This window comes from Triticum aestivum, chromosome 7D, assembly GCF_018294505.1.
Source record: "Triticum aestivum cultivar Chinese Spring chromosome 7D, IWGSC CS RefSeq v2.1, whole genome shotgun sequence".
NCBI classification, from domain to species: Eukaryota; Viridiplantae; Streptophyta; class Magnoliopsida; order Poales; family Poaceae; genus Triticum; species Triticum aestivum.
The window spans coordinates 603,807,891-603,821,052 of NC_057814.1; the positions used below are offsets into that span (position 1 = coordinate 603,807,891).

Here is a 13,162-nt window from a genome sequence, read left to right on the forward strand (position 1 = left end):
GTGCAGTCAGCAAAAGAAGCATCCATGACTTCCTAGTGATGATTCAGAATTTGGACTGAAAGTTGTCTTCCCCTAATCAAATTTTGTTCGCTCTAACACATATATCGGACCAACACATATGCAAAAGCGATTGACTGATAAAGCTTGAACCCCTCCCCCTCCCCCGTCCCTCCCTCCCCCGCCGCCACCCGCGAGGCGTCGGGGAGGGCCCCAAATCTCCGCCGCCGAACCCCCCTCCTCCCTCGCCGCCGCCAAAGGGCGCGGCCGGGCGAAGCCCGGTCGTCGCCGGCAGCGACGGGGCCCTCTCGTCCCCCGCGCGTGGGGTTGGCACAGATACGATCTCGCGTGTGGGGCGCAGTGCTTGGTGTCGTGCGTGGCGGCGCGGCGGCGCCCCGGAGCAGGCCGGCCTCGGCGTGGCGTCGGGCGGTGGACGACATGGCGGTGGTGCGGGCCGGTGTGGCGTCAGCGGCGGCGCTTCCGGCAGCGCCTCGGCATCACGGGTTGCGGCTGACCGGGTCGCGGGCGGCCCTCTCTCCATTGTCTCTGGTGGGGGGCGGCGCGGCAGTGGAGGTGGTGGGCTGCTCCCTCCCAGTCGGGCCCTCGCGGCTGGGAGACAGCGCTCGGCTCGGGTGAGTCCCCCCTAGTGGCGTCTCTAGGCGGCGGCGGTGACAGCTCGGCCACCCTCCCTCTCCGGCGTCTGGCAGCAGCCGCTGCCTCCCGCTGTCCTGGGCCTTCGACGCGGGGGTGGAACTCGGTTTCGGGGGGGGGGGGGGGTGTGGGGGGGCTGGAGCCGGCTACATAAGACTAGTGCTAAAATCTGGGTCCCCACAAGCAGGGAGCCACCGACCAGTAAGCAAGTCCTGTTGGGCGAGGCAGCAATGTTGAAAACCCCCACGGTGAACGGAAGAGGAGGAGAGGTGGACGCGCACGAGGCCAAATGCAGTGTCCTTTTTTTTGCGGGAAATAGAAATTCTCATTACTCAAGGTGGCAATTCAGCCATCACCAAGTTTACAATGGCATCCGTCCCTGAATGGAACCATACAGCAGTACGGGGTGTGCGACGATCATAAGACGCAAGTTCATGACTCACTTTATTCTGAGAACGACTACAATGAGAAAAATGGACCTTCCGTCCCTCTGTGGCTGCCAGTCTTTTGATATCCTGCACGAGGCTGCGATGGACAGAGCGATCAATCGAAGCGGCCGTGCACATGGCCACCGCCTCCATAGAGTCCATCTCGACGACGATCGGCCGGTCGGTCCTGTGCAGCGCCAAGTCCAGCCCCTCCTTACACGCCTCAAGTTCAGCTGCAAGAGCGTTATCACATGCTCGGAGCTCCCTGCATGCCGTGAAGATGATCTGCCCAAGTTCATCACGGAGGATCATCCCTCCACCTGCTGCGCCTGTCGCCGGGTCATAGCTCCCGTCGGTGTTCAGTTTGGTGCTCGCCCTCCCAGGTGGTACCCATCTCCTGTCCTCCTTCGGAGCCGCACGAGCAGCGGAGCGCTGCTGAGGCCCTAGGACGACCATCTTCCCCTTCTCCATGTCAGCTTTAGGGTGTTGCTTGATGCACAACAAGGAGTTGATGTAGCCCTGGAGGAATCGCCTGGATGCTTCGGTTGGTGGAGGCTTCTTCTCGTGGGTGATCTCGTTGCGGACGTGCCATACACGCCACAACGTCATCAGGACAATCATGCGTGTGTCCTCATCAAGCGGCTCCAGGAGCGAGAAGAGCCACTCCGGCCCCGTGTTCGCCACCTCCTCCACTCTTGGGATATTCCGGTCCCTAGCCATGGCATGCCACGACTCCTTCGCCAGGGTGCACCTACACAGAGCATGGAAGCAATCCTCTCGTTCCATACCACATAGGGGACAAATATCAGTCACCTCAAGTCGTCTAGAGCATTTGTTGGCCCAAGTGGCAAGGGAGTTGGTAACAATTCTCCACGCAAACACACGTACCTTCGGGGAGCAGGGCACCCCCATATGGTTTCCAGATGGCGCGACGACCAAGAAAGGCATCGTCTACTGTCATTCAGTATTGTCTTTTTGTCAGGTATTGTCTTTTTGTCTTGCCAAGCGCGGTGTCCTTTGGCGCCAAGAAAGGCATCGTCTACTGTCATTCAGTATTGCCTTTTTGTCTGGTCATTATGGAAAACCATTAGTGCCCGCTTTCAGAATAAATTTGGATTTGATGCAACTTGCGTAATATCCCAAGTTGCTCATTGATTTTAAAATCAAATTACATAGGATTGCAGTTATCTGCTTGATCTGGAATCTAAAACTAAATTACATTGAAATGTGCTGTCAAGGGGCAACAAATTGCCGCAAGTGGTGTCTGAATTCTACCACCAAATGCAGGGATGGTGCCCTATAGTTAGAAGATTGGGAAACTAAAACAGAGGAGAATAAGGTGCGCAGATGAGAGATAACAGTTGCTTGTCGAATGAGTAGCACATAATATTAGCCAGTTTTGTAAGACTGATAGAAGCAATCCATACGGCTCTATTTGTGTGTGCAAGAAGATGAGGAATGAGCCACTATTCTATAGAGAACATGCCGCAAAATAAATTAATACCTGGGAAATGCATTTTTTGCAATGGTATATATTGCTTGCTAATAGGTTTGGTTCCTTGTATACATTAATTCTTAGAAATGATGTGCAAAGAAATAATTAGTCTTCAAAAGGTCAACACAGCCTCTAAGTCTCCGCAAGGTAATAGATCATCCTGGCCACTCGATCAGCATAAATCCAAAACAATTTCGGATCGTCTTAAATTTTTCTCTAGCTAGGCACACTTCCATCACTCTATGATAGTATTCCATCAAAAAGAATATCAGTAACCTGTGATGAATCTCGTTAACATCACCATTATACATTGTGTTCCCTTGTGATTTGGTTGCCTTGCAGTCACCCCGACGGACCACGGCGAAAATGCATGTGTAGTTCGCCTCCGGTTGTGAATTTCCAGTTCTAGTTGTTCAGTCCGGCTTGCGTTGAAAACACTGTTTTTGAGTCGAGCGACTAATCGACGAGTCACAACTGGCAGGTCGACTCAATATGTCGACTCGACTAGTTGGATGAGTCAAGCGACTCGATCGACTAGTCCCGACTAGTCGTGTGTTTTTGGGTCCAACGTATCTTTTTTTTTGGTTACAGATTATTAGTAAGTATATACATGTACTATATATGGTAATTTTATTGATGCCCAGGTTTGTATTACAGACTATTAATAAATATATACATATACTATGGTAATTTTATTGTATTTATTGCTTAACTCATGTCGATTCGTCGGCCAAGTTGACCATGAGTCTTGACTAGTCACGACTAGTAAGAGTCCCTACTCCAGAATGACTCGTCGACTCAAAAACATTGGTTGAAAACTGATGACTTACAGAGCTCTAGTATGAGTGGATACAAGCAATCAAGATGGCATAGTCATATCAGAAATTCACTGGATTTTCCAATTGAAAAGAAATGTGGCGGGTCTTAAATCAGCCAAGCTGACACCATATAATTAAGTTAGAAATCTTTCATCCAGAGAAAGATGAACCAAGAACATCTTCAGCTGGTTTCTTTCTTGGCCCTGGCACTACTACCAACACACAGCTAAAGTATCAAATCTTTCTTAAATCATAGAAGCACTCAAGTAACTATCAGACAAAAAACACTGCTAATTATTGGCCCTAGATCGTACTACACACAAATACGCAGGTATGCCTGATAGAACTTGTTCACACAAAGAGCAGATGCAACCTGGTGAAACTGCCTATGGAAGAAAAGCATTACACTCTCATCTAATGATGCTGCTCGTGCATTTTAACTATGCCAAAATTAGAGTAATTTTGGGAGGCAGGGAGGAACAGTGATAAAAGGTTCTAATACCATATAGTTCAGGGCATTAATAAGTCATTCAAGACATTATAATAAGCACCAAACGATGACATTGCAGGTGCTACTGCAACTATCCAAAACGACATGTTAAGTGCTGGTAGTATACGTAACAAGTGGGGCTAAGAACAAAAGACCTGATCTGAATCAAATGGCAAAGCAAACCAGGAGTCTTGAACATTCAGACAAGCCTTGTGAATAATGAAGGCTCCTCATCTTCTTCTCGCATCTCATGGGATGGAATTGGAATAATGCTCTCCTGGAGGTGCTGGTGAGTAAGCAACATTTGATATTGACTCTTCCCGATGTTCGCGATACCTAAGAACTTGCCATCAATGTCGCAGCGCAACACATGTATTCTATTATTGAACCTGATCAGCAGCTCACGCTCATTGAGCACAGCCATCTCATTGAACTGTTTCACTGTTAAATCAAGCGGTGTTTTCCTTTTCCTTTTGAAAGAAGTTAAATAAAGTTGTCGTGATGCTTCCACCGTTGACACGTCAATCCGGTACTTGAATACCCAGATTTCAGCCTCATAGTCCTGCATCACCCAAACATCTATAGCGGTGGAACTGGGCGAGCCGCCACAGAAAGCAAGCGTCCCCTTCATGTCGAACAACCTTCTATCATAGAGCGACTGGGAGAGATTCCGCGCAGGACTAACAGGACTGTTCATCCACCGGAAAGACTCGGCTTCTGTGTCGAACACAATAATGTCTCTGGCACCTCCCGTAATGTTGCTGTCATCATAAGTAAACCAGTGCAGGCAGCCATGATGGTGGGCTGGTAGTGGAGGTGGAGAATAATACCGATAGGACAGCCCACTCAGTAACTTTTGTTCCACGGAAGGACACGAGACTGTTGGTATTCTGACTCTGACGTGCCTCGGTTCATAGGATCCCACTGTGAGGACGTACAGCAAGGCTTCAGACAAGTTTTCCGAGTCTTCAGCCAAATTTTCCGAGTCTTCAGAAAAGTTTACCGAGTCTTCAGACAAGTCCTGTGAGACCCATAGCACCCTATATTCTCTGGTTGGATGATGCTGGTAGAGGCCGATTATGCTGTTGCAGATATCTTTCCCCAACTGAGGCTGTGGTAGGAGAGCATGCTGTTGGATGGTCGGGTTGCAGATGTAGAATCGTAATTGGCACCGGGTATTACTGGCGATGATGATGAAGCCATCAGAGGCGACTTGGAGCCTATTCCCAGAACGGTGTTTGGCACCCGGGAGGAAGGGCCAGAGCTGTTGACTGGAGGCACCAGCACCAGCATCACGGAAGACAACAAGTCTGGCAGGCCCATAATCCCCGTCGATGATGGGGAGCGACCGCTGGCGGCGGTGGTGTTCGAGCATGAATTTAGGCGTAGAGGTGGCACTGCGCCACGACGTGCTGACAGCACGGCAACGGCCGACGTCCTTGGACGGCAGCCGGATGAGTATCATGTCCATGATCTCCTCGGGCAGGTCCTCGAGCTGGGTGTCGCCTTTCCTGTCCGGCATCGTGCGCTGTCTGAGTCCAGTCAACTGAAAAGACGCGGCAAGCTTCAGTCCTCCTCCACGGCTAACTCCTTCAGAGCAGCTCAAATCAAGAATACAAGAAAGTAAAATACAGGTGGAAGGCTCTGTATTTACCCACGGAGGTTCCAGCGGCGGCGTCGAGCTACGTGCGCCTCGCGAGTGTGTTCCGTCGCCGCTGATTTGAGTACTTACTGCAGATGGAGCGAAAAAATGAATAGAACGCATCGGAGAACAGATTTGAGATTTGAGAGAGACGACGGCCAATTTGGGCGGCGAAGGTGCTTACCTGCGGCAGGGAAGAAGGCGGCGGAGTGAGGCAGAACAGCAGATCGGTGGAGTGAGGCGGTCAAACCGTGGATGGGCCGTGCTCGTCTGCACCCAAGCCGGGAGTAGATCTCGAGCTGGAGGCCATTGTGCGAGGTGCGGACGGCGGAGCGGAACCGAGCGAGCTCGATCTGGAATCCGGGAGGCAGACGGGACGAGGAGCGGCTGGGAACTCGATCCAGAGGTGTGAGGCCTGCATCTTCAGTTAACTAGTGTCTCCCTTCTTCACTTAACGACCGGCCAGGATCTACCACCGAACCGACAATCGGACGGCTCGCGTTGCTCGCCGTCCCACTGTACCGTTTCGGCCCTTTCCTGTAGCGTTTCATTTATGGCATTGTTGCCGTCACCACGTGCCAGCTAAGCTATAAAGCTTGCACCCCTCGTCTTGTAATGCATTGCTTATTCTGAGAACCATTTCATTACTCAAACATATATCTTATATTAATACAAAACCCTAGTTCGGTTCCTACTTTCCCCTTTCTTCTTCGCGAGATCTGTGATCCTCCCGTTCGAATCCGTCCCGATCCCTCCAGGGGCGTGACAATTGGTATCATGAGCGTAGGTTTTCCTCGGCGGCACGACAGATCGGAGCCGCGACGGTGAATTCCCACCCTTCCCTCCCTTTTCTCGTCGGCGGCAGCAGTTTTGGTGGCGTTGGCGGCGGAGTAGGCGGTGCAGGCGGCGGTAGACCGATTCGACGGCAGCTCGCCGAGCCCGACTGGTTGTTTGAGCACACCGCTCACTCAGTAAAATCCCAGGTCGTGCGACGTGCGGTGCTGTTCCGGTGGCGATCTCGTTCGGCGGCGGCAGGGTGAGCGTTCAGATCTGGTTCCCGGCTAGTCCTGGAGATAAAATTCCCCTGTGAACGACCTCACCAAGATGGGGGGTGCGAAGGCCAGCCTCGACGAAGCTGAGGTAGCTGAACTTCTGGCGATGAAAGGTGAATTTCTACAGCATCGTGAAGAGACAGCAGAGCTGCGAGGCGAAGTTGATGACCTGCGCAAGGATGTACACGGCATCGGCCTCAAACAAGACACCATGGTTTCAGTAATGGATGGGGTCCAAAAAGCAGTATCATCTCTGAACACTCAGCTCGCAGCCATGGCACATGTGGTCAAATCATTGACAGTTACTGGTGCCTCGACATCGTCACACTCGAGCCAACCTATTCCTGAACAACAGCAAGCGAACAACGAAACTACTGCACCAGAGGACAGGCAATTGACAGAAGAACTCAGAAAAAGACTGGCCCTAGAACAAGAGAAAACCCGACAGGTAGCGTCCCAAATCCCTCCTCACTTGGCGCCCATTCAAGTGCCCAGACACTCGGCTCCCCCAGGGTTTGGAACCAACCCAGTTCTGGAGATTCACCTGGGCAATGGAACACCCACATCGGCATACAAAACTGCCCGTACTCCTGGATTTCACGGGTTTCAGCCACCTGGTGTTCGTCAGAGTTGGGACGGCTTTCAGAAGCATTATGAACTGGATATGCGCACCCAGTTCCTCAAAAGCATCACAAAGGGACCACGTATGGATTTCCCTCGCTTCGACGGAGACAACCCAGCCGGCTGGGTAGGGTAGTGTGAAAAGTACTTCCAAATGGCTGGTGCCCCTGCTGAGTACAGAGTAAACTTGGCGCAATTATATGTCGTGGGAAAAGCTGATGTGTGGCTGCGCCGTTCGGGCATCCTCAAGAAGCAACCCACATGGGCATAGTTTACTGAAGAAATCATGCGCCGTTTTTCATCTGCTAGCTCTTACGAACTAACTGAACGTTTCAACAACCTGAAGCAGAGCACTTCGTCAGTGTCTGACTACACCAATCAATGTGAAGAGCTGATGGCAGAAATTCAGACTGACAACCCAATCATGGATGAACAGTGGTTTGTCAAATGCTATGTTAATGGGCTTCGTTCACAGATCAAGTTTCAGCTTAGATCACTGAGACCTACATCGCTCACAGAAGCTTACTGGTTGGCAGTAGACATGGAGAAAGGCACAACAGAAAAGAAAGCACTTCAAGCCCACACTAGCACCAGCAAAAGCTATACTGGTTTTCATAAAACTTATAGCCCAGCAACAGAGAAAGTTGCAGATCCCAAGCCAACTATAGCGAACCAAAGAGCCAGAGAACCTGGCAAGTGCTGGAGGTGTGGTAATGCTTGGTTTCATGGCCATAAGTGCAAACTGGCCCCTGCACTTAATGTTTTGACTGGTGAGGAGCCTACTGATCAACAAAGAGAGCAAGAGGAATTAGAGGAACAGGATATAGAGGAACAACCGCAAACAGAAGAACATTGCATGACAATTTCTGCACAAGCAATGCAATCAGATAATGTCAACACCATCTTCATACTAGTGCAAATTGGGGGCAAACAGGGGATTGCTCTAGTTGACTCAGGAAGTAATTCCACATTTATCAGCCTCAAATTTGCTCTGACCACTTCTTGCACTATCCTCAAAGACACTACTAGGGCTGTCACTGTTGCTGGGGGAGGAACATTGTGGTCTGGTTCTTATATACCCTCAACCACATTCACTGCTGGCCATACCAAATTCCAACAGCAATTCAGAGTGCTAGATCTCCCTGGACATGACATGGTGCTGGGCAGTGACTGGATGGACAAGCACAACCCTGTTATTTCCACTACAACCCAAGACAGATCACAGTGATGCAGAATAAGAACACTCCTGCCACAATTAGAGCTTGTGACACTTTGTCTAAAGCTACTCCAATTGAAGCTGCAGAAGTGGACAAACTACTTTCTTCAGGAGCTCCTGGTTATGTGTTACAACTTATCAGAGATACTACTATGACAAAACCAGAGAAACACTCAGTTCCACAACCTGTGGAAGAGGTTCTACAGCAATTTCCTAAAGTATTTCAAGAACCAAAGGGTCTGCCCCCTAAAAGATCACATAATCACAATATACCCCTGAAAGAAAAAGCAACTCCTCCTAACTCTAGGCCCTACAGAGTACCTCACATGCAAAAGAATGAATTGGAAAGGCAAATTGATGCAATGCTCAGAGATAAAATCATCAGGGCTAGTGAAAGTCCCTACTCCTCTCCAGCAATCCTAGTAATGAAAAAGGATGGTACTTGGAGGATGTGCATTGACTACAGGAAGTTGAATGAAGCAACAATAAAGAACAAGTTCCCAATCCCAGTGATTGAAGATCTGCTGGATGAATTACATCGAGCAACTTACTTCACTAAGTTGGATCTCAGGTCTGGATATCATCAAGTGAGAATGGATGAAAATGATATACCCAAAACTGCATTTAGGACTTACTTTGGGCACTATGAGTTCCTAGTTATGCCTTTTGGGCTTGCAAATGCTCCTGGAACATTCCAAGCTCTCATGAACAGCATCTTTGGCTCATACTTGAGGAAATTTGTGCTGGTTTTCTTTCATGACATCCTCATATTCAGTAAATCCTTGTGAGAACACTTGGAACACCTACATATAGTGTTACAGTTGCTGAAAGAACATCAGTTATATGCCAAACTCTCCAAGTCTGTATTTGCAGTGACACAAGTGGATTACTTGGGCCATGTTATCAATGCTGAAGGAGTTTCTACTGACCCCTCTAAAGTGGCAGCAGTAGCTGAATGGCCAACTCCCACCACACCTAAACAACTCAGAGGATTCTTGGGCCTCTGTGGCTACTATAGAAGATTTGTCAGGAATTTTGGAACTATAGCAAGACCTTTGTCCTGCTCAAGAAAGACAATTTCTCCTGGACAGATAAACAAACCAGTGCTTTCCAACAATTGAAACAAGCTATGACAAATGCCCCAGTGCTGGCCCTACCAAACTTCACTAAGCCCTTTGTCCTAGAGACAGATGCTTCTGGGACTGGATAGGAGCAGTCATGATGCAGCAGGGGAGGCCCATAGCATACTACAATTCCACCCTCTGTCCAAAGAATGCTGCCCTTTCCACCTATGAGAAGGAAGCACTAGCAATTCTAGCTGCATTGAAAAAATGGAGACATTACTTCCTGGGAAATAATCTCATCATAAAAACAGACCACCAGAGTCTACAGTTCATGACAAACCAAAAGGTCAACACCAGCATTCAACACAAGCTGATGTTGAAGCTCTTAGAAATTAAGTTTACCCAGCAGTACAAAAAGGGCAAGGAAAACATTGTGGCTGATGCCCTATCAAGAAAAAACTCACTCATGGCTATTTCACTGGTTACTCCTCAATGGATTTCTGCAGTAGAGGAGTCCTATGCCAATGACAGCACATGCCAGTCTCTTCTGGAAAAGTTACTACTGTCCCCTGACCATTCAGTGAACCAAAAGACCTTGCACTCTGGAATTATCAGACACAAAGGAAGAATATATGTGGGCAAGGATTTAGCTTTGAGAAAGAAACTACTGTCTGCACTACATGCTTCTGCTTTGGGAGGCCACTCAGGCAGGAAAGCTACCTATCACAGAGTTAAGCAGATTTTCTACTGGCCAGGTCTCAAGCAAGAGGTGGACAAATTTGTAACTGAATGTCCTGTCTGTCAGAAGAATAAAGGAGAAAATTGCCCTTATCCAGGATATTTAGATCCCCTTCAACTGCCTGATATGGTCTGGACACACATCAGTATGGATTTTATTGAGGGCCTGCCTAAATCTCAGGGAAAGGATGCCATCTTTGTGGTGGTTACAGATTATCCAAGTTTGCTCACTTTATCCCTCTCTCTCATCCATACACTGTCCATACAGTTGCCACTGCATTCATAGACAATGTGCTGAAATTACATGGCCCTCCAGTAGCCATTGTCTCTGACAGAGATTGCATTTTCATTAGTCAACTCTGGCAAGACATCTTCAAAGGAATGGGCACCGAACTGCGCTACAGTTCTGCATACCACCCGCAGTCTGATGGCCAAACGGAGCGTGTGAACCAATGTATTGAAAACTACCTTCGTTGCCTGACATCAACTCAGCCCAAGAAGTGGGCACAACATCTATCCATGGCCGAGTACTGGTATAACACATCATACCATTCCTCTCTACAGAAAACACCATTTGAAGCAGCTTATGGATACCCGCCCCCCAACATCTGCGAGAACATTCTGCCCGATAACCTGTCAACAGAGGCTCAGCAGTTTTACACGATAGAGATGCACTCCTCCGTCACCTGAAAACCAACTTAACAGCTGCTCAAGCCTGCATGAAGAAGTATGCGGATCGTAAACGCACTAAGAGAGTACTCGAAGTGGGGGATATGGTATATCTCAAGATGCAACCCTACCGCCTGAATGCTTTCGGCGCACGCTCTCACATCAAGCTACAGAGCAAGTACTATGGGCCTTTCCGTGTCATAGCCAAAGTTGGGCGCGTCGCTTACAAGCTCCTCTTACCTGACAGAACCAACATCCACCCAGTGTTCCACGTCAGCCAGTTGAAAAAACACGTTGGGCACTCGGCCGTTCCTTGTGCTGACCTCCCTCTGGTTCGAGCAGATGGGTTGATACTTACTGAACCTGTTCTGGTACTGGAGACTCGCCAGGTACCGCGCAACAACCTGTCGGTGGTTCAATGGCTCGTCCAATGGGCAAACTTGCCATCTGATGAAGCATCATGGGAAGACGCGTCATTCATGAAGAAGACCTTTCCTGCATTCTTCAAAGCAACCATTGATCGCTGGTTCAACAGATCACCTCCTTGAGGACAAGCTCGATTTCGCCCGGGGGCATTGTGAGGCCTGCATCTTCAGTTAACTAGTGTCTCCCTTCTTCAGTTAACAACCGGCCAAGATCTACCACCCAACTGACGATCGGACGGCTCGCGTTGCTCGCCGTCCCACTGTACCATTTCAGCCGTTTCCTGTAGCGTTTCATTTACGGCACTGTTGCCATCACCGCGTGCCAGCTGAGCTATAAAGCTTGCACCCCTCGTCTTGTAATGCATTGCTTATTCTAAGAACCATTTCATTACTCAAACATATATCTTATATTAATACAAAACCCTAGTTCGGTTCCTACTTTCCCCTTTCTTCTTCGCGAGATCTGTGATCCTCCCGTTCGAATCCGCCCCGATGCCTCCCGGGGCGTGACAAGAGGCCAGCACACGATCTCGACCCACCGGCCGGAGGAAAAATTAGGTTTTGCAGCGTGTTCCAATGGGGTGGGGAATTTTTACTGGAGGAAAGGAGGAGACTGACTCGGCCCAGGTTTTATTTTTCTTAATAACGGTGGCTCTGTCCTGTAGTAATCTTCCGTTAATGTTATCCGGCGTCAATTGCGAATGGGATGACAAGTGACCGCATTTTTATGACACTTTTAGTTGCCACGCTAGGTCAAATGGTGACAAATTTAGAAGAAAAATACTCCCTTCATTTGCTTCTACAAGGTCACTACGAAATATACATTTTGCATCTATACAAGGTCACCAATAGTAATCGAGGCAAAATTAATTTTCTCATACTAACAATCTGTTTAATACTCTCATGTATGCAGTCCTAATGATAGTCAGCTACTTCCTCCATTCAGTTTTCTTGCATGTATCCGGTGTATTAATTATCACAGTAAACAAAAAGAAAAGCTAACTTGCAAAGCAAGCATTAAAATTTACATTGGTACCTGTAATTTGAGTTTGTGGTCTTGTATATAAAAATGGATGGAGTATCTTTCTTTGAATAAATTGTTATGTTTTTCTGAAGAAATTATAAACCCACATACAACTAAAACTGCCATCAAAACTGTTTGGTCTTTTCCATTGCTTGTTTGGTGGGTTGATTTTTTTTCTACCCCAGTTCAAGAATTCGTCGGATTGACCATCAAAACTGTCTGGTCTTTTCCATTTTCCAAGAACCAATTCAAGTAGGTTGTTCTATAAGGGAAAGTGTTTGGTCTTTTTGGTTTGCCGATGCTTCGTAGCTGCCATGCACTCCTCGTCCAATGAGCTGATGGGGAAAGCTCATTGGTACTTAGAGGCGGCGATGTACTAGTATGTGCTGTTCCTAAATTTTGTTTATTCTCGTCCAATAAGCTTCCCAACAATCTCGTTCAATAGCATCGGTCTATTGTTCTCCAAATTTTTCATGAGCATGCTCTCCTTTCCCGTGCTCCTGGTATGGCTTTTATAGATTCCGGAGGCAGGTGGTTGATGCAAGCCGGATTGAGCATGCGCCTTGTCTTCTATCTACTTCTTGATTCCGTTGCTTGTTTGGTGGGTTGATTTTTTCTACCCCTGTTCAAGAATTCGTCGGATTAACCAATTAACTTGCTGATTAATCCCTACTTATAGGGTCACCGAATAGCTGATAAACTGAGAAATCGGCCGATTAATTGATAAATGACTGATTAGCCTATTAATCCCTTACTCACCAGCCAACCGAGCAGTTACCAGCCTATGACCACGTGCGCGTATTCGATTGTCTCTGTTTTCCCAACACTATTG

The 13,162-nt window shown here is 48.3% G+C and overlaps 1 protein-coding gene across 2 annotated transcripts; it reads right to left on the minus strand.

Annotated features, from left to right (window-relative positions):
* Positions 1-1,915: 1,915 nt before the first annotated feature.
* Positions 1,916-5,915, minus strand: LOC123163663 (uncharacterized). Of its 2 annotated transcripts, XM_044581023.1 has the most exons (4): positions 5,706-5,915; positions 5,534-5,610; positions 4,035-5,425; positions 1,916-2,143 (listed from the first exon to the last, which is right to left on the minus strand). In XM_044581023.1, the coding sequence occupies exon 3, from the start codon at positions 5,399-5,401 to the stop codon at positions 4,079-4,081; it is 1,323 nt and encodes a 440-aa protein (XP_044436958.1). In that variant the 5' UTR covers positions 5,402-5,425; positions 5,534-5,610; positions 5,706-5,915; the 3' UTR covers positions 1,916-2,143; positions 4,035-4,078. The 2 variants fall into 2 exon arrangements, with proteins under 2 accessions (XP_044436958.1, XP_044436957.1); XM_044581022.1 differs by lacking the exon at positions 1,916-2,143 and having other exon boundaries at positions 3,379-5,425.
* Positions 5,916-13,162: the final 7,247 nt, after the last annotated feature.